The 27833-nt window shown below is 40.6% G+C and overlaps 1 protein-coding gene and 1 long non-coding RNA gene across 4 annotated transcripts in view; one reads left to right on the top strand and one right to left on the bottom strand.

Annotated features, from left to right (window-relative positions):
- Window positions 1–5049: 5049 nt before the first annotated feature.
- Window positions 5050–26066, top strand: LOC140734750 (uncharacterized). 2 transcript variants are annotated; one of them, XR_012100605.1, is made up of 3 exons: window positions 5050–5152; window positions 15876–15957; window positions 25207–26066. It is a non-coding gene; the product is annotated as an uncharacterized lncRNA (long non-coding RNA). The 2 variants fall into 2 exon arrangements; XR_012100604.1 differs by lacking the exon at window positions 5050–5152 and adding an exon at window positions 15540–15645.
- LOC140734745 (proline-rich protein 5-like) overlaps window positions 13143–27833 on the bottom strand; it is a 122558-nt gene continuing 107867 nt past the window's right edge. For both annotated transcript variants that reach the window (XM_073059172.1, XM_073059170.1), the window contains 2 exons: window positions 20353–20491; window positions 13143–17139 (listed from right to left, as the gene is read on the bottom strand). In XM_073059172.1, the coding sequence (XP_072915273.1) occupies window positions 16568–17139; window positions 20353–20491 (711 nt within the window). In that variant the 3' untranslated portion in view covers window positions 13143–16567. The remainder of the gene's footprint in view (window positions 17140–20352; window positions 20492–27833) is intronic.

Below are 27833 nucleotides of genomic sequence, written 5' to 3'. Positions count from 1 at the left end.
CATCACAACAGCAAAGTAGGACTTGTGCAGGGTCTCAACCTGAAACGTTGACTTACACCCTTTGCCTCAACAGATACTGTTTGACCTGCTGAATTATTCCAGGTTTTGTTTTATGTTCCAGCATCTGTAGTTTCTTTTGCCTTCAAAAGAAACTTCTGTGAAATGCCCAACAAAACACGGGTACTGTTGCACAATACAGTACTCCACAGCTACATTCTACATTTTGAGGTTTAGTGTCACAAAGATTGGAAAGATCTGTTCTTGGTGATATTACCTCATTGACATCAAACTAAAATGTAAAGATTTGATAAATATTTGCACTAAAATACTTTTGCAGACTTCAGGATCCATATGTTGGTCTTGAAAAATAAACACCCATATATTGTGTAATAGTTACAGGCAACAATTGCAAGACATGAACGTGACGAGAGATTCAAATAACTTTGAACATGCCAACGGCCTAAAGTGTTATCTGATTCTGCCTCCGCACCAATCCCAACCTCACTATAAAACCTGCTGATAAGGGGGGAGCTGTTGTTGTCTGGCGAACTGACCTCTACCTGGCCGAGGCACAGCGACAACTCTCTGATACCTCCTCTTATTTACCCCTTAATCATGACCCCACTAAGGAGCACCAGGCCATTGTCTCCTATACCATCACCAACCTTATCAGCTCTGGGGATCTCCGATCCACTGCCACTAACCTCATAGTTCCCACACCCCGCACTTCCCGTTTCTACCTCCTACCCAAGATCCACAAACCTGCCTGTCCAGGTAGACCCATTGTCTCAGCTTGCTCCTGCCCCACTGAACTCATTTCTGCATACCTTGACACTGTCTTATCCCCCCTTGTTCAATCTCTTCCCACCTATGTTCATGACACTTCTCATGCTTTGAATTTTTTCAATGATTTTAAGTTCCCTGGCCCCCACCGTCTTATTTTCACCATGGACGTCCAGTCCCTATATACCTCCATCCCCCACCGAGATGGTCTCGAAGCTCTTCGCTTTTTTTTGGATTCCAGACCTAACCAATTCCCCTCTACCACCACTCTTCTCCGTCTAGCGGAATTAGTTCTTAATCTCAATAATTTCTCCTTTGGCTCCTCCCACTTCCTCCAAACCAAGGGTGCAGCCATGGGCACCCGTATGGGTCCCAGTTATGCCTGCCTTTTTGTTGGCTTTGTGGAACAGTCCATGTTCCAAGGCTATACCGGTATCCGTCCCCCTCTTTTCCTTCGCTACATCGACGACTGCATTGGCGCTGCCTCCTGCACGCATGCTGAGCTCGTCGACTTCATTAACTTTGCCTCCAACTTTCACTCTGCCCTCAAATTTACCTGGTCCATTTCTGACACCTCCCTCTCTTTTCTTGATCTTTCTGTTTCCATCTCTGGAGACGGCCTAGCTACTGATATCTACTATAAGCCTACAGACTCTCTCAGCTACCTGGACTATTCCTCTTCCCACCCTGTCTCTTGCAAAAAGGCTATCCCCTTCTCACAATTCCTCCGTCTCCGCCGCATCTGCTCTCAGGATGAGGCTTTTCATTCCAGGACGAAGGAGATGTCTTCCTTTTTTAAACAAAGGGGCTTCCCTTCGTCCACCATCATCTCTGCTCTCAAACGCATCTCTCTCATTTCCCGCACATCTGCCCTCACACCATCCACCCGCCACCCCACTCGGGATAGGGTTCCCCTTGTCCTTACTTACCAGCCCACCAGCCTCCAGGTCCAACATATAATTCTCCGTAACTTCCGCCACCTCCAACGGGATCCCACTACCAAACACATTTTTCCCTCCCCCCTCTTTCTGCTTTTCGCAGGGATTGCTCCATACGCGACTCTCTTGTCTACTCGTCCCCCACCATCCCTTCCCACCGATCTCCCTCCCGGCACTTATCCTTGTAAACGGAACAAGTGCTACACCTGCCCTTACACTTCCTCCCTCACCACCATTCAGGGCCCCAGACAGTCCTTCCAGGTGAGGCGACACTTCACCTGTGAGTCGGCTGGTGTGGTATACTGCGTCCGGTGCTCCCAGTGTGGCCTTTTATATATTGGTGAGACCCGACGCAGACTGGGAGACCATTTTGCTGAACACCTATGCTCGGTCCGCCAGAGAAAGCAGGATCTCCCAGTGGCCACACATTTTAATTCCAGGTCCCATTCCCATTCTGATATGTCTATCCATGGCCTCCTCTATTGTCAAAATGAATCCAAACTCAGGTTGGAGCAACAACACCTTATATACAGGCTGGGTAGCCTCCAACCTGATGGCATGAACATTGACTTCTCTAACTTCTGTTAATGCCCCTCCTCCCCTTCTTACCCCATCCCTGACATATTTAGTTGTTTGCCTGTTCTCCATCTCCCTCTGGTGCTTCCCCCCCCCCTCCTTTCTTTCTCCTGAGGCCTCCCGTCCCATGATCCTTTCCCTTCTCCAGCTCTGTATCACTTTCACCAATCACCTTTCCAGCTCTTAGCTTCATCCCACCCCATCTTCTCCTATCATTTCGCATTTCCCCTTCCCCCCACTACTTTCAAATCTCTTACTATCTTTCCTTTCGGTTAATCCTGACGAAGGGTCTCGGCCCGAAACGTCGACAGCGCTTCTCCCTATAGATGCTGCCTGGCCTGCTGCGTTCCACCAGCATTTTGTGTGTGTTGTTGTTGTTTGAATTTCCAGCATCTGCAGATTTCCTCGTGTCTGCTCCTGCAAATGCCTGATTTGCTATGAATTTCCACTGATTTGCAATGCACATTTAACTGTGGTAAACTGTGCACAAATTTTTTCAGAAGAGAGCTCCTTTTTTCTTTTTGTTGTTCTGTGTTTTATTTAAAATTTTGTTCTATTACCTATCTTTTTGATACGATTACTTTTAACTACCTTGACTGCATTCTGTTAAATTTAAGTTGCTCTTCTGATTTCCTCTCAATTTGAGTTCAGCATTTAAACCCTCCTGAATGTTGTTTACTGGATTTTGAGAAGGCTTTGACAAGGTGCCACACCTGAGGCTGCTAAACAAGTAGTACAGGAAAGATTCTTGCCTGGACAGAACATTAGCTGGCTGTTTGAAGGCAAACAGTGGGAATAAAGGGGTTCTTCTTTAGTTGGTTACAGCTGTTCTGCAGGAGTTGGCAGGGTAATAATCTAGATGACTTAATTGGTAGCTTTGTGGCCAAATTTGTGGATGATACAAAGAAGGAGCAGGTATTGTCGAGGAAAAGCAGAATCTGCAGAACTTGGACAGATTGGGAAAATGGACAGAGAGTTGACAGATGGAATACAGTGTAGATTCCCTAGAAATTAACTTGCAAGTTGAGTTGTAAGGAAGGCAAATCCAATGTTAACATTTATTTTGATAGCACTAGAATTTAAAAGATAAGGAAGTAATGCAAAAGTTTTATAAGACATTAGTTGATCAGATTTGGTGAATTGTGAGCAGCTTTGGGCCCCATGTCTAAGAAAGGATGTACTGGCTTTGGAGAGGGCCTAGAGGAAGTTTACAAGACTGATCCCAGGAATGAAAAGGCTACCGTTTGATGACGGGAGCATTTGATGACTCTGGGCCCATACACACTGGAGTTTAGAACTTTGAGGGGAGATCTAATTGAAATCTATCGAATGTTGAAAGTGGATGTGGATAGGATGTTTCTAATAGTGAAAATCTTGTACCAGAAAAGGAAGTCTAGTAGAACAGAGATCAAATGGAATTATTCAGCCAGAAGATGATTAATCTGTGGAATTCATTGCCATAGGTAGCTGTGGTGGTCAAGTTTTTGGGTATATTTAAAGTGAAGGTTAATAGGTGCCTTGATTATAAGACCTTAAGACCATAAGATATAGGAGCAGAATTAGGTCATTTGGCCCATCAAGTCTGCTCTGCCATTTAATCACAGCTGATCCATTTCTCCCTCAGCCTCAATCACCTGCCTTCCCCCCCCCCCCCCCACCATATTTTTCATGCCCTGACCAATCAGGAACCTATCAACCTCTGACTTAAATATACCCAATGACTTGGCCTCCACAGCCGTATGTGGCAATGAATGCCACAGATTCACCACTCTCTGGCTAAAGAAACTCATCCTCATCCCCATTCTAAATGGACACCCTCTTTTCTGAGGCTGTGTCCTTGGGTCTTTGATTCCCTCACATTAGAAAACAACCTCTCCACATCCATTCTGTCGAAGCCTTTCAACATTCAAAAGGTTTTAATGAAATCACCCTTCTGAATTCTAGTGAGAACAGGCCCAGAGCTATCGAACATTCCTCATGATGGGCTTTTCAATCCCAGAATCATTTTCGTGAACCTCATTTTAACTCTCTCCAATGTCAGTACACCCTTTCTTAGATAAGGAGCACAAAACTGGTCACAATATAGTACTCCAAATGAGGCCTCACCAGCCCCTTATAAAGCTTCAAAATTACATCCTTACTTTTATTTTCTAGTCCTCTCGAAATTAATGCTAAATTTGCATTTGCCTTCCTCACCACCAACTCAACTCACAAATTAATGTTAAGGGAATCCGAGTCCCTTTGCACCTCGGATTTTTGAATTTCCTCTTGTTATGACCCCAGCCCCCTCCTTTGTGAGATTCGCAAGAGCCCTAGTCAAGGAGGGGTCAAATGACCCGAGAGAGAGGGAGATGTGCTGAAGACCACGTTCCCCAGAGAAGCAGAATAAAGCGACTCTTTGACTATTGTCTCATGAAAACCACGTGTAAAGCCCTCGGGCAAAGTGGGCTGGTCGCTCAACAAGACAAAAGCCTCGGACATAGCCATTGTCTTGGGAGACACCTTTGTGGGATAAGGAATTGGCCTACGTGCAAAATCTCAGGGCAATGTGAGATGGGTGATGGGGGAAGGATTGCCTCGCCCCCCTACCCTGATGGACATCTACAACCCTGCCAGTCCAGATAAAAGGTGGGCTGCCGAGGCGGGGCGCGAGACGCACCAGAAGATACGCACGAATTCCTGCGACTGCGTTTAGAGAGCGACAGCCGGTGGTGGGGTTCGGGTGCGTCCTTCCCTTGCCTGGGATTGGCGACCTCACCACGGAAGAACGGCCTAGCTACAGGGGAAGCCGCAGATGAGAGTCCATTCCCCAACGAGACTTCCGACTACCTCCTACAGGTTGGAAAACCTGTCGGGTAAATGTTTCATTCTCTCTCTCTCTTTCTAACAAAAGTGCACCAACGCGACACCACGACAACGGCAGCGGGTGGAACTGCAGTGACCGCAAAAAGACTTTTAAATATCCAGTAAACAATATATATCTACATTACCCCTAGACAACTGTAGAGCTTATTTCTGATTGATTATTACTATACCTGTGCTTTAGATTGAGTTGTGACGACGTATATGATCTGAATGTTTTGTATTAACCATACGTTTGTGATTTAGAAAAAAGTCTACACTTTTACTTCTTCTACCACAGTGCATGTCCATGCACTTCTAGACACTGCATTCCATCTTCCACTTCTTTGCCCTTTCTCCTAAAGTGTCTCGGTCCTTCTGTGGCCTCTCTGCTTCCTCAACACTGTCTGTCCCTCCACCTATCTTCGTATTGTCTGCAAACTTGGCCACAAAGCCATCAATTCCATCATCCAAATCACTGACCTATAACGTAAAAAGAAGTGGTCCCAACAGAATCAGTCCCCTGTGGAACACTACTAGTCACAGGCAGCCAAACAGAAAAGGCTCCCTTTATTTCCATTCTTTGCCTCCTGACAGTGCTCTGTCTTTGCTAGTACCTTTCCTGTAATACAATGGACTCTTGTTAGACAGCCTCATGTATGGCACCTTGTCAAAGTCCTGCTGAAAATCCAAATACACAACATCAACTGATTCTTCTTTGTCTATCCTGCTTGTTAACTTCTTTGAAGAATTCCAACAGATTTGTTGGGTAAGATTGTGTCATCCTGCCTTTAGGATACTTCTACATCTTTGGGATGTACAGGTGGCCTCCGTTTTTGAACGTTCACTTTACGACACCTCACTGTTACGAAGGACCTACATTAGTTACCTGTTTTTGCTAACGGAAGGTGTTTTCACTGTTATGATAAAGGTCAGCGCGTGATAAAAGGTAGCACGCAAAAAGAGTCAGCGTGCGCCCCGAGCAGCCAAGTTCCTGCCCCGGAACTGCATTCTAGCCGCCATTGCTTAAACACGTGCCTGTGAGCATCTGTGCTTTATCTTGATTTATTTTGTGCATCCGTTAGCAAGATGTGTTCTAAGGTATCGGAAAAACTAAAAGAGCTCATAAGGGTGTTACACTTAGCATAAAACTAGACATAATTAAGCGTTTCGATCGTGGTGAACGAAGTAATGATATTGTCCGCGTGTTGAACCATTCACACTATTTATACGCAGAGAGAAAGAATCTTGAAAGCTGCCGATGTTATTGTTGGTTCTGCTCGTACCAAAGTGGTCTCTCTTAGTCGGCATCCAATAATGGATAAAATGGAAAGTTTATTGCTTGAGTGGATTGATGGGTGTACAAAGCGTGATTTTCCATTAAGTTATCTTATGCTTAAGGAGAAATCAGTCAGTCTTTTTAATAAGCTGAAACAGAAAGCACTGGACGATGGTGATGGAAGTGTTGCAAAAGTGGAATTTAAAGGTAGTCATGGGTGGTTTGATTGGTTTCTGAGGCGAGGGCAGCTTCATAGCTTGAAGATTACTGGAGAGAGTGCTTCAGCTGATACTGAAGCTGCTGAAAAGTTCCCAGCAGAACTGAAGAAAATAATTACAGAAGGTGGTTATTCATATAAGCAAGTGTTTAACTGTGACAAAACTGCAATTGAAAAAAATTGCCGAGCACCCCTACCTCCAACGACTCAGCCTAACACACCATCATCAATGTGCTTGCTGTCTTCCCGATTCAGGTAAGTGAAACTACACTGTACATACATTATTTCTACTTTATATAGGCTGTGTATTTTTATGTGTTATTTGGTATGATTTGGCATCTTCATAGCTTAAAGGTTACTGGAGAGACTGCTTCCACTACATAGTGAGATTTTCGCTAAGCTGGACGGTGCTGCAATGATTGCAGAAAAGTATTTCTATTTTATATAGGCTGTATATTTATCATATCATATTCCTGCATTTTCTATATGTTACTGATATTTTAGGTTTTGTGTGTTATTTGGCATGATTTTGTAGGTTATTTTTTGGGTCTGGGAACGTTCACAGTTTTTTCCCATATAAATAAGTGGTAATTGCTGATTCACTTTATGACATTCCGACTTATGAACCGTTTCATAGGAACGCTTTACCTACGGATAGCAGGGGAAACCTGTATCTGTTCTTCATTTTCTGAACTGCTTCCAGAAGCTCCAGCCATTGCTGTTTTGCCATTGTCCCTGCTAGTGACCCCTTGAATCAATTTTGGCCAGCGCTTCTCTCATGCCTCTGTAATTCCCTTCACTCACCTGTAATACTAATACATCTGACTTTAGCTTCTCCTTCTAAATTCTATCATATTATGACCACTACCTTCTAAGGGTTCTTTTCCCTTAAGCTTTCTGATCAATTCCAGTTTGTTGCACAACACCCAATACAGAATATCACCTAGTAGGTTTAACCATGAGCTGTTCGAAAAAGCCATCTTGTAGGCATTCTCCAAATTCCCCCTCTTGGGATCCAGCACCATCCTGATTTTCCCAATCTACCTGCATATTGAAATCTGCCATCATTATCGTAGTGTTGCCCTTTTGACATGCATTTTCTACCTTCCATTCTAATTGTAGCCCACATCTTTGCTACTATTCATAAGTCTATACATAACTCTCATCAGAGTCTCTTACCTTTGCAGTTTCTTAGCTCTACCCACAACAATTTTAGCCCTTTCACCTCTTTCTAAGGAATTGATTGCATTTTGTACTGACAAGGCCATGCCTCCCCCACCCTCCCCCCATCTACTTGCCTGTCCTTTGGATACAATGTGCATCCTTGGTCTTTAAGCTCCCAGCTATAATCTTCTTTCAGTCACGATTCAGTAATGTCCACATCGCCATACATGCCATCTACCTTATTCCTTATGCTGCGTGCAATCAGATATAACACCATCAGTCCTGTATTTATCACCCTTTTTACTTTGCAACTCATCCTGTAGACTGCAATTTTGTCGTCATTAGCTTCTCCTTGCTGGCAGTCTCACTACACAGTGTCTCTGCTTGTATACCAACTGTCCCGTCCTCAGCCCTATCACTCCAGTTCCCACCCCCCTGTCACCCTTCTGAACAACTCTAGCGAACCTGACTGCAAGGATACTGTTCCCCCTTGTGTTCAGGTGTAACCAATCCCTTTTGTACAGGTCTCTTCCCCAGAAGAGATCCCAATGATCCAAAAATCTGATCCTCTGCTCCCTGCACCAATTCCTTAGCCATACATTTATCTGCCAAATGCTCCTTTTCTCACTAGCACGTGGTACAGGCAACAATCTGGAGATTACTACCCTGGAGGTCCTGTTTTTCAGATTTCTACCCTGCTCCCTAAAATCTCTGTTCAGGATCTCCTTACCTTTCGTACCTGTGTCATTGGTGCCAATATGTACCAAGACTTCTGGCTGCTTAGCCTCCTCCTTAAGCATGCCGTGGACCTGATCTGAGGCGTCCCTGGCCTTGGCACCTGGGAGGCAACATACTATCTGGGAGTCCCTATCGTGTTCACAGATTAATAAGGGTGTCAAAGGTTATGGGGAGAAAGCAAGGGAATGTGGTTGAGAGGAATATTAAATCAGCTGAGAATGAATGTCAGAGCAGACTCAATGGGCCAAATAACCTGTTTCTACTCCCACTGTATGTCCTATGGTCGTAAGGAATGGACCATCCTATCAATTTGTTCCAATCTCTGCATCACTTCAAAGGTATTAGCTGCTGGTTTTCCCAGAGTAGTAGCTCGCACAGTTTTGTTAGCCTGAAATGGGTTTCTCTACCTCCCCTTCTAGAAGGCAATCTTCATTCGCCTTTCGTCTCGCGCTCTTCGTTCTTGCGTTCCTTTTGAATTATTGCTGTCAATCTTCTACATAGCCGCTGCTTGCCTGTCAAAACATTTGCTTGCTTATATAACAAGTGATTGCACATAAACTGAATTAAGTAATATTCTGTTCTGAAATTCAACTCATTGATGGTAAGACCATCCAACCAGTAATTTCATCATGTCACTTATCTCTGTGATACTGAGAGTGGCAAGGCCCTGATGCAAGAGGGGCAAGCATGTTTTATGGGTTGGGGAACAGTCTGAATTAGTTAAATAAATGAGAGCGGGTTGACTTTGTACAGATTGATGACCTTGTTTGTTTCATTAGCTAGATAACAGTTCTTTATCTGTAGGGATTGCGCAGAGCATGTAGATTTACAAACCTCTTTTGTTATATTAGGCTTGTGTAAAATGCAGCTCTGAAAGAGCAGCAGTTTCCTCTAGTTAAACATTGGGAAATCAAAATCAATTCGGAAATTAGATGTGAATATGTGCCCAATCTGTTCCCCATTTTCATGATTTGGTGCTCAGGCTTTCTAAAAGTTACTTTGGTACAAGTCCAGATTTAAAATGGCTATGCATCAGGACCCAAGGAAAGGAAGAAATGCATGTATAAAAATGTAAATTCTTAACACATTTATCAGCCATTCATATAAATGAGCTACAACATGATGAAGAACTTGCAGTCGGGTATCTTGTGAATTAGAAAATACAGTGCAACTCCATGCTGTTTCAAAATAGTTTCAATGCAAATGTTATCTTGACTTATTAGTTGAATGTTCTGCTTGCATTTTGAAGAAAGCCTTCAAATCATTATAATGGTAGGATCCTCACAACTGCAACCTGGCTATTGGACGAGGTTTTCTAGGTTGAGCTATGCTCGAGTGTGATGATCTGTATACAAATGGAAATGATCGAAGTGCTTTGGTTAAATGTAAATCTGGCACAAAACTTGATTTTCCAGCTTTCTGGGTTGCATTACTAGGATTGTTTCTGATTGCACGTGTTTCTGGATGCAGCATACTCAAACCACGTACATGTGAACTTATGGATAAGGGCCCTTGACTTTTAGTAAGATGGTGGTTGAACTGACCTCTAACAAGTATTCTTATCTATATAACCATATAACAATCACAGCATGGAAACAGGCCATTCCGGCCCTCCTAGTCTGTGCCGAACTCTTAATCTCACCTAGTTCCACCTACCCCGCACTCAGCCCATAACCCTCCACTCCTTTCCTGTCCATATACCTATCCAATTTTACCTTAAATGACACAACTGAACTGGCCTCTACTACTTCTACAGGAAGCTCATTCCACACAGCTATCACTCTCTGAGTAAAAAAATAGCCCCTCGTGTTTCCCTTAAACTTTTGCCCCCTAACTCTCAAATCATGTCCTCTCGTTTGAATCTCCCCTACTCTCAATGGAAACAGCCTATTCATGTCAACTCTATCTATCCCTCTCAAAATTTTAAATACCTCGATCAAAACCCCCTCAACCTTCTACGCTCCAATGAACAGAGACCTAACTTGTTCAACCTTTCTCTGTAACTTAAGTGCTGAAACCCAGGTAACATCCTAGTAAATCGTCTCTGCACTCTCTCTAATTTATTAATATCTTTCCTATAATTCAGTGACCAGAACTGTACACAATATTCCAAATTTGGCCTTACCAATGCCTTGTACAATTTTAACATTACATCCCAACTTCTGTACTCAATGCTCTGATTTATAAAGGCCAGCGTTCCAAAAGCCTTCTTCACCACCCTATCTACATGAGACTCCACCTTCAGGGAACTATGCACTGTTATTCCTAGATCTCTCTGTTCCACTGCTTTCCTCAATGCCCTACCATTTACCCTGTATGTTCTATTTGGATTATTCCTGCCAAAATGTAAAACCTCACACTTCTCAGCATTAAACTCCATCTGCCAACGTTCAGCCCATTCTTCTAACCGGCATAAATCTCCCTGCAAGCTTTGAAAACCCACCTCATTATCCACAACACCTCCTACCTTAGTATCATCGGCATACTTACTAATCCAATTTACCACCCCATCATCCAGATCATTTATGTATATTACAAACAACATTGGGCCCAAAACAGATCCCTGAGGCACCCCGCTAGTCACCGGCCTCCATCCTGATAAACAATTATCCACCACTACTCTCTGGCATCTCCCATCTAGCCACTGTTGAATCCATTTTATTACTCCAGCATTAATACCTAACGACTGTACCTTCTTAACTAACCTTCCATGTGGAACTTTGTCATATGACAAAACTTTCATATCTACATATGACAAGCTTTCACTTCTTTGCATATCATGAATTTAATTGGGATTCACCTAACTTTACCTCACAGACCAAAACTGGTAGATATCAGCCGATTTTAAATAATTGGACATTAGAAATATGGTACTTCCTGTACTACTAAATATTGAAAGTATGCCTTAACCCGTGACTAAACCATGCTGCTGGACTGTGCTGATACAGTACACTGCTGTTTTGTCCAACCATAATTTATTTTTCACTAATAGCACCTTGTTTATGACTGTAGACATTTGTTTTGTGATGAAGCAAGCCACATAATAGCTGCACTTAGTGAAATATTTGTAGTAATTTCAAAACTATTAAGTATTTTGATGGAGCAGGAAATTATTAGCAACATCGGGAAAGCGGGTAACCAGAGTATCAGATTAAGGTAAAAATTTATTCAGAGACTTTCAAAAAATATTTGGGCTGCATGGTAGTGTAATGCTATTTACAGTACCAGCGACCCAGGTTCAGTTCCTGCCACTGCTTGGAAGGAGTTTTTACGTTTTGCCTATGACTGCATGAGTTTCACCCAGGTGCTCTGGTTTCCTCCCACGTTCCAAAGATGTACAGGTTATTAGGTTAGTTAGTCAAAGGGACATCCCTCTAATAAAACAGAGATTAGGAGGAATTTCTTTAGTCAAGGTTTGGTGAATCTATGGAATTGATTACCACAGATGGCTGTGGAGGCAAAGTCATTGGGTATAAAGTGGAGGCTGATGGGTTCTTGATTAGTAAGAGTGTGAAAGGAAGCAGAGAGGATTGTAGGGTTGAAAGGAATAATAAATCAGCCATGATGGAATGGTGGAGCAGACTCGAATAGCCTGATTCTGCTCTTATATCTTACTGTCTTGTCTCTGATCATGTCTAGGTCCTCAGTAGATTCATCCTTCAGACACATGGTGGATGCACAAGGGTAGTCTCAGATTTTGCGCAGCTTGCATTAATTCCTTAATTTTTCATTGAAGTACTATACACTTTACTATATTGTTAGAACATTTCAGTAATGCTTTAACAAAAGATGGTCTTTCAACTGACAAAGTGCTTGCTCAAATGATCACATTTTCCAGGCAATCCATCAGTATTCGTCAAATTAAAAAATCAACAAAACATAATATTAAGTGGGAGAAGTTACTGAAAAGTTCTTAGTGTTTAATTAACACCTTCTCTGTCATACTGGTACATTAATTTATTCCAGTTCCCTTGGGCTTAGGAGAGAAATGTTGTGACTGCTCATTATCTATATCTATATCTTTTGTACTTTCACCCCTTAGGCAGTTTAGCACCAGCACATGGTGTAGAAATTAGGAACAGGTCTTTTCAGAGATGAAATTAAGAAACAATTCTTCATATAAAGTATGGTAAGTTTTGAAATACTCTTGTAAATAAGTAGTAAAAAAAAACAGGTCAGTTGTTAACCTCTCAATTACTATGTGTAAATTATAAATTGAATGCCTGGTGTTTGGGTAGATTTGAATGTCTCGATCTTGCCAAATGGAACTGTGAGGCCATGGGGCCTTTTATTATTTGTTATTTTTATGCTATACAAGAACCAGTGCAGGAAATGCTGTGCCTATATTAAGATTCCCCTAATGGAAAACTGCACTTAATACTCTGAAGAATGATCACTTAAATAAATGGCAAAGTAGCAGTTGCCCACATAAATGTACACTCAAAATAAACCACACCTGAGAGGATAAACACTGACATAACATCAGCAAATTAGTATAGTGATCAGTGCAGGCATTTTTAAATAAAAATTCATCATGAACGGTAACAATCCTAAACAAGCTTTCATTCTAGCTTGATGAAACATAAATAATGCAGATGGATTCTCATTGCAACTTCATGATATATATATTTCTTAAACAATGTATAAATCAACTAGGCAATTCTTAAATGGATGCCATTAAGCTTTACTGTTCATTAATCTTCACCAGTCAAATTGTGGCATTTTATCAATTTTGCAGAACAGTTTACAATTGTAAATAGATGTCAGTCACATAACAGAGTACATTCATAGTAAGGAAAGCAGATGCACCACAGACCCCAGTATTTTAATACATAAATAGTGTAACCTGTCCTGTAAGGTGTCTAGTTCTTTTTTAAACTAATGTTTTTGTTAAGTGTCTGTTGACTAGCTTCTATCACATTTATTTATTGCAATATAATTTTACAGTACAAGGGTGCATGATAGGTTATGTATCTTTAATGCAGTAAAACAAAATAACAAACAATAAAAAAACATGAATCACAGCATCCAAGTGTACACCTGTACAATCTGGGCTCAACAGTGACGTCAGTATTCTGTGGCCAGTTTCAGTTATGTGAATTCCAGCCAGTCAGCTGCTGAACCATATAAATTTGTTTCTGGTTTGAACTCTGGCCTGCACTGAGTTAATTAAAGTTATGGTAAGGTTACTATTATCAGATTTGGCAGCTTGAGATTCTTACTGCCGTCTATTCATGGTAAAGGTATTGGAGTTGTTTAAAATGAATTAGTTGGCTGAGGTGCTTGATACTTCAATCAACACCCTCACAGGGGGTAGCACAAAAGAGATGACCATTGAATAAAACTGTTGATACAAACATGAATACACTGCTTTAGAGATGTCCCTTATGAACAAAAGTAATGATGAGGCTTGCCTCATCACAGCTTTGAATACAGAACCTTCACAGAAGGATGAGATGATAAATTGCTTCATCTGTGAAGAAGGTAAACATCGCCCTATGCAGAATCCACAGAATTAACTACTGTTTTAACAACTGCTTATTTGTCGTTGATTCAAATAGTACAGAACCTGGCCCTTTGGCCCACTGTATCAAACACTTATTTGTATTAATTGCATTTACCAGTATTTGGTCTGTAGCCGACTATGCATTGATAATTCCAGTGCTTGGCCATATATTTCCTAAATGTTGCGAGAGTACCTGCCTCCACCACTTTCTCAGGCAGTCCTGCAGGTTGCCTCCACCCTCATCAGATCCCCTCTAAACCAGTTAGTTCTCACCTTAAAACCCACATCTTTGGCGGCAATTTTGTATGATCTATCCAAATCTATGCTTCTCATAATCTTGTATATCTTGTCAGATTCTGCCTTGACCTCCTTTGCTGATAGGAAGACAAACCCAGGCTATCTTCGAAAATTATATTTTTCATGCTTAAACATTTTCCTCTGCACCCTCTCCAGAACAGTCATGACTTTTCTATAGTGTTCCAACCAGAAAGACACAATAATATTCCAGCAGTGGCCTAACCAATGGTTTATATACAGTAGTTCCCTATATTCTATGCTCAACTAATGATGGCAAGGATACCTTGTGCATTTTTTACTATCTTGCATAACTGCACTACGCCATCAGGAATCTTTGGACTTGTACACAAAATTCTTTGTTCCCCAGTAATTCCCAGGCCCCGACTATTCCTGGTCCATTTCCTATCCCTATTTGATCCCTCTCCAAACTGCATCAGCTCATTAAATTTCATTGCCATTGTCTGCCCAGTTTACCAGCTGACATTGTCATTCTGGAGCCTATTGTGTCTCCTCCTCACTATCAACGGCAAAAACTTTTATATCATTCTGTAAACATGATAATTATATTTCCTGCATTCACATCTATACATGTAACAAACACTAAAAGTCCCAGCATTGATTCCTGTAGTACATCGCTGGTCACAGGGTTTCCATCACAAAAACCGCTTTCCACCATCACCTTTTGTCACGTTTGAATTTTCCAACTTGCCAAGCTCTAACCTTTTAGACCAGCTTTTATGACATAGATTATCACAGCACAGTACAGGGCCCTGTGGCTCACCACTTTTCTATCATCCATAAAAAAACTCAATTAAATTTAGCAGACAGGATCTTCCACCAACAAGTGCATGTGAACTACCCTTAATCAATCTCAGCCTTTCTCAGAGTAAATTAATCCCTACCAATGACTTTGGCCTGTATATCTGGCTGCCTTAAATAAATACAGAGATTCTACTTTGACTGTGTTTTCAGGTATTCTGCTTTGCAATAGGTATTATAGTAGTAAGGCATCAATTTCATTGTCTGAGCTGACCCATTTTGAAATTCTTTGAAAAGTACTTCAGAGAAAATCTATGTCTAGATTCACCCTCTTTCTTTACCTATTTTTATGTTACACTTAAATGACAAATGCATTCTCATGTGGGCACTGACATAAAATGTCATGCACTTCCATCAGGTTAACTGAAGAAAAATATCTGCATGTGTCAACAAAATACATTTGCTCTGGTTACTGAATGGCTAATTGAGTTTTGGAGCACTTTCTTGGAATTCTTCATATGAAATTTCTGTTATGCCCCATTCTCAGGTAATTAAATAGAAATGTTGATGTTCTCCCAAGTTGCCTCAAGTTGCAGTTCAATAGATTTTATTACAATCTCAAATATTATTTATTTCAGTAGATATAAATTGTATGTGTGTAAAGCTATGCTTAAATGTATTAAGTAAATCAAGGGGAATTTAAAAATTTACAAGTCTTAGATCTGATGACTCTGTGAAATGTTTGAAAAAGTGTATTTTTTTTGTTGATTACAATAGGTAAATGAAGATGATTCATGAATGCTCTTTATTCAATGCATGTCGAGACTGGTTAATGTCATCTGGCTTTTTAAATCAAAAGGTAAGCTTGATGTACTGCTCAATATTGCTATTCATATTGTGGACTTAAAAAATAATCGCACTGAGTCCTAACTTCTTTAAAAATACATTAAAATAATCTCTTTCTGGCACTTGGAGCTAAAGTATATTTCAATTCTGCCATCAGCTGAAATTGCGGCAAGGTGCAAATCTAGTGCGAGTATTAACTCAGAATAAACTCAATTCTGTTAGAGTTGTACTACACAAATGCACCTGCGATCCTCGTTGATTAGCTTGTCTTCACTGCAAAGACATAGATGAATGAGACAGGGAGAAAGCAATACATTTTAAAATGAGGCCTTTGTCTCCCATCTTTGCACAGTTTGGAGATGACGATGGTGTTCAGTGTATGCATAACAGCATAATGCCTCAGGCTCAAACAAATTTGTTGCTGGCATACGTATCGGCAATCTTAACAACAGATTCTAGGAGTCATATTTCAAATTCAGATCAGCTATCACAAGTTCTTTTTCTTCAGTTTAATGAACTGAAAAATGTTTCCTCATTAAGTAACTTGCAGTGCAACAGCTCAATTGCAGTTGTGGTTCTTTGTTTCTTGCATTATTATGTTACTGGCTTTGCCATTCTTAATATCACACCACACTTTGTCTGCTCATCTCTCTGTTGTAGGTTGGTGACTCTGAACACCTATGACCAAAGTCAAGAAAAATCCCCTCGGATTCCAAAATGTTGTCCACTCCACTTTCAGGACTGGATGATGTTGCTGGTATCACTGAGGGGCTATTTGACAATTTAAAGGCATTATCCTGGGCATTTCTTGGATTCTCAATGTGATACACAGCCTGCTGTTGGCTGATTATGGGTTCACTCAAAGTCTTGCACTGGAGAAGTTCATTTATGGTTGTCATACTGGTCCGCTCCTTCTCTCCTGGAGACTGATTTCTCATTGCTGTGCTGGTCTTAATGGACATGGAATCTAAAGTGGGGTTTGTAACGCAGGGATTTAAGTAGCCTTCAGGCTCACTGCAAGTGGTCATTTCTGAAACAGAGTGCCTTCTGATGCTAGTGCCATTTACCAGACTCCCTTCGCTTTCATACTCTGCGACAGGTGTTAGCATAGGGTTGTTGTAGCTCTTTGAACGCACCACTGGGTTCTTGGTCAAAAGTTCATTTGACTTGGAACAACGTGGCAAGAACTTCTTTTCTGTTAAAGAAAAACACATAATTGTTTAATGTAACAGAAGAGAACAATCAATAATGTCAGTAAGAAACAGTGTCAGCGGTACTCTGGATGAAGTTTTCCCATTGGTTTAAACACTGAAGCATGAGTTTTAAACGTGGTTCCCATTGCATGCACAGTAACAGTGGGATGAGTTGAAGTGTAATTTGGAGGCAACATTGAAGAGGGTAATTAAAACACTTGAGCACTTTGGTATCTATCAATCAAGCAAATAAAAACAGAACTGAAGGCATTATATTTGAATATACGCAGAATACAGATTTAGGTAGATGATCTTGTAGTGCAGTTAGAGATTAACAGCTATGATGTTGTGGGCATCACTGAATCATGGCTAAAAGAAGATCATAGTTGGGAGCTTAATATCTACGGATACACATTGTTTCAAAAAGACAGGCAGGTTGGCAGAGCGGGTGGAGTAGGTCTGTCGGTAAAAATTGAAATCAAGTCCTTGGAAAGAGGTGATATAGGGATCCTTGTGGGTAGACTGAAGAAACTGAAAGGGTAAAAAGATCCTGATTGGAGTTATGTACAGGCCTCTGAACAGTAGCCAGCACGTGTGGTACAAACTACAACGGAGTAGAAAAGGCACGTAAAAAGGGCAATGTTAAAATTGTCATGGGGGATTTCCATATATGGGTAGATTGGGAAAATCAGGTTGGTGCTAGATTCCAAGAGAGGGAATTTGTAGAATGCCTAAGTGATAGCTTTTTATTGCAGCTCGTGGTTGAGCCCACTAGGGAAAAGTCAATTATGAATTGGGTGTTGTGTAATGATCCAGATTTGATTTGGGAGCTTAAGGTAAAGAAACCTTTAGGAGACATGATCATAATATGATAGAATTCATCCCACAGTTTGAGGGGGAGAAGCTACAGTCAGATTTATCAGTATTTCAGTGGAGTAAAGGGAATTACAGAAGCATTTACGAGGAGCTGGCCAAAGTTGATTGGAAGGGGTTAATAGCAAGTATGATGGCAGATCAGCAATGGCTTAAGTTTCTGGGAGCAATTTGGAAGGTACAGGATAGATAGATCCCAAAGTAATATTCTAAATGGAGGATGACACAATCGTGTATGACAAAGGAAGTCAAGGGCAACATAAAAACAATAGAAAGGGGCATGTAATGTAGGAAAAATTAGTGGACAGTTAGAGGATTGGGCAGCTTTTAAAAACCAACAGAAGGCAACTGAAAAAAAACATAAGGCTAGAAAAAGATGAAATATAAAGGTAAGCTTGCCGATTGCCAATAATATAAGAGCTCTTTCAGATAGATAAAAGAGAGGCAAGAGTGCATATTAAGCTGCCAGAAAATGCCACTGTAGAGGTAGTAACAGGGGGCAAAGAAATGGTGGATGAACTTAAATTTTGCTTCAGTCTTCACTGTGGATGACACTAATAGTATCCCAGAAATTTGAGTGTTAGGAGGCAGAAGTGAGTGTAGTTGCTTTCTAAAGAGAAGTCGCTTGGGAGGTTCAAATGTCTGAAGTTAGGTAAGTCACCTGAACCAGATGGACTACACCCCAGGGTTTTAAAAGAGGTAGCTGAAGAGATTGTGTAAGTATCTGTAGTGATTTTTCAAGAATCTCTAAATTCTGGAATGGTTCTGGAGGGCTCAAATTGCAAATGTCACTGCATATTTACAAAGGGAGGGAAACAGGGAAAAAAAGGAAAGATAGTCTGATTTTAGTGGTTGGGAAGGTGTTGAAGTCCATTATTAAGGATGAAGTTTCAGGGTACTTGGAGGCACATGATAAAACAGGCCAAATTCAGCATGGTTTCCTTAAGGAAAAATCTTGCCTGACAAATCTGTTTGAATCCTTTGAGGACACATCCAACAGGACAGCAAGTGGGCATTGTCTCCTTGGATTTTCAGAAGGCCTTTGACTAGGTGCTGCACATGACCTGCTTAACAAGACAAGTCCATGGTATTACAGGAAAGATACTAGCATGGATAGAAGATTGGCTGACTGGCTGGAGGCAAAGAATGGGAATAAAGGGGGCCTTTTCTGGTTGGCTGCCTGTGACTAGTGATGCTCCACAGGGATCAGTGTTGGGACTGCTTCTTTTCATGTTATATGTTAATGATTTGGATGACAGAATTGATGGCTTTGTGGCCAGGTTTGCTGATAATACAAAGATAGGTGAAGGGACAAATAGTGTTGAGGAAGCAGGGTGTCTGCAGAAGGATATAGATTTGGAGTTAAGGGTAAAGAAGTGGCAGATGGAATATAGTGTAGAGAAGTGTTTGGTCATGCACTTTAGTAGAAGGAATAAAGGCATAGACTATTTTCTGAATTGTGAGAATGTCAGAAGTCAGTAATGCAAAGCAACTTCGAAGTCCTCATGCAGGATTCCCTAAAATTTAACTTGCAGGTTGATCTGGTGGTAAGAATGGCTAATGCAATGTTAGCGTTCCTTTCAAGAGGACTGGAATATAAAAGCAAGGATGTGGAGGCCAAGTCATTGAATATATTTATTTCATACAAAATGTTTAACTTCCTATTACTAATAGAGTCATAGAACACTTCAGCACAGAAGCAGAACCTTCAGCCCATCTAGTGTATGCAGTATTCTGCCTAGTCCAATTGACCTGCACCTGGATTGTAGCCTTCCATACCCATCCCATCAGTGTGCCTGTCCAAATATCCCTTGAATGTTAAAATCAAACTTGCATCCACCACTTCCACTGGCAGCTCGTTCCACACTCTCACCTCCCTCTGAGTGAAGTTTCCCCATTATGTTTCTTTAAACATTTCACCTTTCACCCTTAAACTATGATCTCTAGTTCCAGAACAGAACGAATTTAGCCAGAGGATGGAATCCATTGTCACAGATGGGTGTGCAGGCCAAGCCATTGAGTATAGTTAAAGCGGAGGTTGATAGGTTCTTGATTAGTCAGGGCATCAAAAGGTTACGAGAGAAGACAGGACAATGGGGTTGACAGGAATAATAAATCAACCATGATGAGTGGTAGAACAGACTCAATGGGCCAAATGGCCTAATTCTGCTCCTATTTTATGGAGTCTACAACTAAAAAGAACCCTTAATACAGTTCAGCTGGTGAATGACTTTGTGTGTTTTTGGGATCTTTTTCAAACTTTTACCATATCCCCGCCACTTAACTTGACTTTTTTGTTGAAGATTTACTTGATAATGAGACCTGGTTATTTATGATCTTACCCAGAAAACATGCCGAGTGTGTAACTTGTTCATTTCCCATGTGTAGACCATATGTTCCCAGGTATGGAGACACCACCTTCTGTATCAGCAACTCCAACCGCAGGTAATCGCCTGACACCCCCTTAGATTCATGAACTCCCTGAAATTTAAACAGAAGTCAGTTCATTGGCCTGGGACAACCATCATTCAGAGTTTTGAACAGACTGTTGCTATTTAAATGTTTGGTTTTACAGTGAGCATAACTAAACTGTCTTTTATTGTAGAGACTGGAACATACACTTTTGAAGACAAGTATCTTACTGCATAATGACCTGGGTCATTGCTCCATTCAAATGCCTGAAGGCACACACTAAATGTTTCAGGAATAACTTATTCCCCTCTGCTATCCAATTTCTGATTGCACATTGATCCCATCAACACGACCTCACTACTTTTTCTATTTCTGCTTTTGCACTACTTTTTTAACCATTTAATTTATATACATATACTTACTGTAATTTACTTTTTTCTATTATTATGTATTGCATTGTACTGCTGCCGCAAAGACTTCAAATTTCAGGCATTTGTTGGTGATATTAAATCTGATTCTGATGCTGAAAATCATTAACACCATTCTCGTAAAGGAAGCTGTCGACTTCACCCTAGTTTGTAGGTCAGCAATTCAGACACATGAAGGTTTAGAATGAAATCTGAATTGCGGAGTTCAAGAATATTTGATGGAGAACCAGTAGTGTGGTGTTGGATTAGTTGTGGACTTTGGCTCCCTCGGATCATTCAAACTGGAAACTTAATTTCACATGAAACATTAGGTGGATTGATTTCCATCTCAGTCACACAGCTGTCACGCCATAAGACCGTGTGAGACTGGAGTTGAATTAGGCCATTTGGCTCATTGTCTGTACTGCCATTCCATCACAGCTTATTTATAATCCCTCTCAAACCAATTCTCCTGCCTCTCCCTGTAACCCAATGACTTGGCTTGCACAGCCATCTGTGGCAAAGAATTCCACAGATTCACCACCCTCTGGCTAAAAAAAAAAATTTCCTCATCTCTGTTTTAAATGGCTAACTCTCTATTCTGAGGCTGTGCCCTCTGGTACTAGACTCACCCACTATAGGAAACATTGCCTCCACATCCACTCTAGCTAGGCCTTTCAATATTCAATAGGTTTCGATGAGAAACCCCATCATTCTTCCAAAGTCCAGCGAGTACAGGCCAGCAAACTCTTTGTATGTTAACCCTTTCATTCCTGGGACCACTCTCCTGAACATCCTCTCTAATGCCAGCCTATTCTTTCTTCGACAAGGGTCCCAAAACTGCTCACGATACTCCCAAGTACAATTTAACCAATGTCTTATAAAGCCTCAGCATTACATCCTTGCTTTTGTATTCTAGTTCTCGCAAAATGAATGCTGACATTGCATTTGCCTTCCTAACCACTGACTCAACCTACGAGTTAACCTTCAGGGAATCCTGCACGAGGACAGGATTCCCTCAAGTCCAAGTCACTTGGCACCCGATTTTTAAATTTTCTCCTCCCCATCTAGAATATAGTCCACGCTTTTATTCCTTCTACTAAAGTGCATGACCAGGCACTTCCCTATATTATATTCCATTTGCCACTTCTTTGTTCATTCCCCCAATCCAAGTCCTTCTGCAGACACTCTGTGTTAAAAATTTGGGCTGGTACCTTTAATTTTACCAATGAAAAATGGCTGGAGCCCCTTAGCACTTTAGTGCAAGAGTGTTTATTGCGTGCATCAAAAACAAACTTACACAAATGAGTGAAAATAGTGAAAAAATGTCAACATTTACGAAAAGACATCTAGAAGAAAGCAATAATAGCTCTGTATTTTCTTGTCCAGTGTGAACTTCTGACAGCCCCTTATCTCTCTCCCATACTGAGGGCAATGAGCTCCTTTTATAGGTACTAGGACATGCCATCTTTATTTATCAATGAAGTTAACTTCAGGCTACACATGAATTAGAACATGATGTACCCCACAATGTTTTGTTTACTCATAATACAAAATAAACAGAAGTATCAACAATAAATATAGTATACAAACAACATATACAGACTTACACATCCCCATTACTAAAGAGATGGAATTCACTGTGTATGGCAGAAAGGCACCATAAAGCCAACCCGGTTTAGGACCCAGTGGATGCCACTTAACTGCCAAGAGATGACTGCATAAAACAGTAGAACTCTCCACACAATCACACACTTATAGTTAAGTACCAATAAAAACTGGAATTAGACTAAACTTTGGTGTCTGACTCTGTATCAATGAGAAGGGGAAACAGTGTGTTAATTATGAAAATATACCAGGGATGACATTGAAATGCGTACATTCTCTGCAATGACAGCAGAATGACAAGGCAATGTTTGTATGTGTGAGAGAGAGAGAAAGACAGAGAGACTGAGCACGTCTGTAAGGAGTGTGTTTACCAAATTCTCTCCATCACACCCTGCTTCCTCAACACTACTTAACCTCCACACCTATTTTTGTATCGTCATCAAACTTGGCCACAAAGCTGTCAATTTCTTCATCCAAATCACTGACATATAACATGAAAAGAAGAGGTCCCAAAACTGACTGCAGTAGTCACCAGCCAACCAGAAATGGCTTCCTTATTCCCACTCTGCCTCTAGGTCAAAAACCTGCTCAAAGACCATGTGGAGGAACTGTCTCTTGAACCTGTAGGTGAGAGATGACTACAAACGAAAACAATATTGCAAAATGAGAATTGTTAACTGTTCAGTAGTACCTTAAGAGTGGTTTGCAATGTGCAGATTTATTGCTGTTTTCTAGGATGGTGCTAGTTCACTAAAATAATGAATTTATATTATTCCATTTAAATTGTTAACATAGAACACTAGAGCACAGTGCAGGCTCCACGACCCAAGATGTTGTGCCAGCCTTTTTCTTACTCAGAGATCAATCTAATCCTTCCCTCCCACATGGACAATGGTTGATAGCCCTCCATTTTTCCATATAAGACACTCCTAAATGTCCCTACCACTATCTCTGGCAGCACGTTCCATGCTCATACCACTCTGTGTTTTTTAAAAAAAACCCTACCTCTAACATCCTTCTATACTTTGTCCTAATGCCTTAAAGTTATGCATCTTGTATTAGCTATTTCCAGCCTGGGAGAAAAGTTTCTGGCTGTCAACTCTATCTATGACTCTTATCATCTTGTACACCGTAATAGAGAAGTCACTTCTCATCCTCCTTTGCTCCACAGAGAAAAGTCCTAGCTATCCTCAGAAATCATCTGTAATTCAGGCAGCATCCTGGTAAATCTCCTCTGCACCTTCTCTACAGCTTCCACATCTTTTCTATGATGAGCATAATGATAATATTTGCAATAACTTACAGCAATCAAAATGGGAAATAGCCCCTTATAGACCTAAATTAAAATGTAATGTACTGAGGACTAGACAGCCAAAATTCAATAGCTGTAATCTTGGAACTCTGACTCAGGAGGAAGAATGTTTGATTTTCACAATATTATAAGCAAACTTTTAAAAATGTTGGTATCTTGAAAACAATCGAAATTGGTTAACCATATGTTTTTTGATACTGGATATTCTAATAAAATAGTTGCTTGTGCAAGAAATTTACTGAAACACAAATATTAAGGGATATCCTGGAAATATTTGGGACCATGCACTATTAGAAATCATTGAGAGATTTTTATATCTTGTACCTGGAAAGGATTTTCAATTTATGTTAAAATGGGAACTGTTGCTTACCTTATCGTGGGTCAACAGCTGGTTTCTTTGACTATACTTTAAAACTGCTTTATCTCAAACGTGATGTTTTGTAAAATATTGACTCAGAATATTAAACAAACCAATAATATAGCTATGATTAGAGATAACATTGTTTAACCACTTTATCAATAAAATTTTATAGGATCCAAGCAATTCCCAGTGCTATTTTTTTCTATCAATTTACCATTTTGGGTGCCGTGGTAACATAGTGATTAGTGCAACGCTATTACAGCTTGGGGCATTGGAGGTCAGAGTTCAATTTGATGTCATCTGTAAGGTGTTTGTATGTTCCTCTCTGTGAATGCATGGATTTCCTCTAGATGCTCCAGTTTCCTCCCATTGTCCAAAGACATACTAGTTAGTAGGTTAACTGGTCTTTGTAAATTGTTCTGGAATTAGGCTAGGGTTAAATTGGTGGGTTGTTGGTGGTGCAGCTCGAAGGGTTGATTCTACGTTATATCTCTAAATAAAACTAAATGAAACTTCTGGCTTCTGTAGTAGCTTGATAATGAATTTGGCAAGGATTCAGTCACATGATGCAAAGAAATTCCACCCTTTAATGAATCACCATGACTAAGAGGGTGGAATTAGCCTTGGAAACCATCTTTCAGGAAAGGAACCTATTCTAAGAATCTTGATCCTGTTCTAGAACTTCTTTAGGACTTTGCAAGTTCAGGAACCTTCACTGGAAATGTAAGGATGTTACATCAGAAGAGTCAGAGATCATGACTTCTTTGTATTTTGTGGCTGTCCCCTCTCCAATTATCAAGGCTGGAAATTTGGGATCCTGTAGTCCACACCACACCATAACCTTCAAATTGAATTTGAATGCAGACAACTTCATCCCTACTATTTTCAAACATCCATTTGGTCTTTATCTCAGATCTCATCTTTCTGTGTAGCTTTCCCCCCGCTATGTTCTCTACTGTTTTCCACAATATTATTTTTTCCTATTTACTTATGACAGGGACAGATAAAGCAAAGATTGTTCAAATTCTTGTCATTTAATGAAATAAACAGGGTCAGTGGGAAATTGTCACAAGATTATCGTTGGTATATATTCCAGCATGCCTGCAAAAAGATCTCGAAAGAACAACCAAGAGAGGAACACTGCCATGGAAGATTTCAAGAGAAATGTAACTGCACAATGAATCAACATACCAATGAACAGGAAGTGGCAAGGTGCTTTTGTTTCTTAAACAAAAATTGTGGCTATTTTTTAAAAATTTGGATGTAATCTTGCAGAGCAAAACCAATAGACGATTTTCCGGAAATATTCAGATATAATTAATGTCATTGAATTTGGTTTTACTCCCAAGGATGGATACTAATTGCATCACTAATACAAAAGCAGATCAGATAAGTCATCGCATTAAAACCAAAGCTTGTTCTTCTCTGTTTGAAATGCATCTTCTGCTTCCTTTTCCAATCAAAATGACTATACACTTAGCCCATCGCTACCACACCTATCCTAGCACACTTTGATCCTTACAGTCAAGAATAGAAGGCTATTTCCACTCTGTTCACATTTCAGCTCAGTGACCAGTTTACAGAAGCACTTGCGCTCAATTTGCAGTAAGAAACAGAAATATGGTGTCACGTTCCAGTGAAGAATTTAGACACGCCACTTCACGTACAGTACTGTTTCAAGACCATCTGTATTGTTTTCAGGAAACCCTTTTACATTATCATTCACACACACACACACACAAACATTCTTTTAGTTGAGCAGGAGAAGTGCTGTTATACAAAAACGGAACCAAACTTCAATAAAGTTTCCATTCAGGAGTTTCCATTTGTTTCAAAAATGAAGTAGATTTTTTTTCCAGAATTCTCACAGCATGATATTTTGAAATTCTCTGAAGCTACTTCCCTTCCTCCGCACATAATGTTAAAGGAGGGTTTCCCACTATCCAGCTGTTACAACTCTTGGGTACTTTATCGCCAATCTGGGTCTGGTATGTACTCTTGACAAGAGCTGCTCATTCTATTAATAGCAGCTGTCTGATCCTTTTGTACTGTGGTTGAGGGACCACCCCTCCCCCCACCCTGTACTTACAGATCATACCATTTCAAATTGCCCAAAAAAATTCCCAAGGCAAATCTTTCAAGTGTAAAATATATTCTTGTCACATCTGTGACAGGTTTCCCACAATTATGGTACTAATTTCCATGAAACCCTAGTAGAAATTGAGTTTCCTATATAGGGGTTACAGTTCTGCAGTGTTACCCAGTGTATAGGCCACCTATTCAATTTCTCTGCAGCCCTCCCAGGCAGTCAGGATGAAGTCCATACTTCAATTGTCTTGTCTGAGATCTATCACTTACCCCACTGATCCTGGGGTTGTTTGGAATGCAGAGACAAATGCTCAGAACAGGTAAAAGTTAAACAAAAAGCTGGAGGAACTCAGTGGGCCAGGCAGCATCTATGGAAAAATGTACAGTCGATGTTTTCAGCCGGAAATGTTGACTACTATTTTTCCATAGATGCTGCCCGGCCTGCAGAGTTCCTCCAGCATTTCGCGCCAGTCGCTTAGATTTTCTCTTGTTTGAAAGTTAAACAAAAATCCCTGTAAGTATTTTAAATTTATCTTTATCTATAGATACAGTGCAGATTTGACCCTTTGAGCTGCACCACTCAGTAACCCCAGATTTAACCCCCCCTACCCTAATCACAGTTCAATTTACAAAGACCAATTAGCCTACTAAATGGTATGTCTTTGGACTGTGGAAAGAAACTGGGAGGAAACCCATGCATTTCACAGGAACTGACATACAAACTCCTTGCAGAGGATGCCAGGATTGGACTCCAAACTCTGACGCCACAAGCTGTATTGCTTTGCGCTAAACAGTATGCTACAGTGGCCGAAGTCCAAAGAACAAAAAAATTTATCTACCAATATTGCCTGGAATTTCTGGAATTTTTACTTCAGATTTCCAGTATCCCCAGTGTCTGCTTTCCAACTTCACATATTCAGCAATGGTTTGCTTGCTAGCCTATCTCAATAAAATAAATACTAGCCATCATGACAGAAACTGAAAGGGAATTAAGAAACGCATTCAGTAGGTTATTCTGCTTTTTCTTAACAAAGGAGATGACCTTGCCTTTGATTGCTGGTGTTGTGAGAAGTATGATCACTCTGTATTGAAATCAAATAGGTATTCGGTGTATATAGTCTTTATGGCTTCATTCCTTCCAATAAATACAATTTCACCATAGAAACTGCAGCAAACCCAATTCTATTGAAGGAAGGAAATGTACATAAAGAATAAAGAGAAAATGAACTAGAGAGAGGAAGAAGCATTAAAAAGCCTAATTTCCCCAGCTACACAATACAATCCTTGTACGAGAGAACAGTCAGGAGCCTAAAAACATTCCTCAAACCTTGGCATGGCTCTGCTGAGACGGGTTGTTAGAGAATGAATTGAAGTATAGTTTATAGATACTGATAAAGGTTACCTCTTTTGTCTGCTTCACTCTTATTGTATGCTGCAGTTGTGCTCAGCACTTTGCTGATCTGAGAGGGGCTTAATAATTCAACTAAAAGTCAGCATGGCTGGCATTTAAACCAGTTTCTGTATTTCACTATGCAAGTTCACAGACAGTGCCTACAGATCACTGAAGTGAATCATTCAGGTATGCAAAAATGTAGGCAGAAATAAGTACTACCTTCACTTGAAACTAATATAATC

Source organism: Hemitrygon akajei, chromosome 10 (genome assembly GCF_048418815.1).
Source record: "Hemitrygon akajei chromosome 10, sHemAka1.3, whole genome shotgun sequence".
NCBI classification, from domain to species: Eukaryota; Metazoa; Chordata; class Chondrichthyes; order Myliobatiformes; family Dasyatidae; genus Hemitrygon; species Hemitrygon akajei.
The sequence above is the reverse complement of the archived record's forward strand: the minus strand, read 5'-3'. Positions and strand labels throughout refer to the sequence as shown.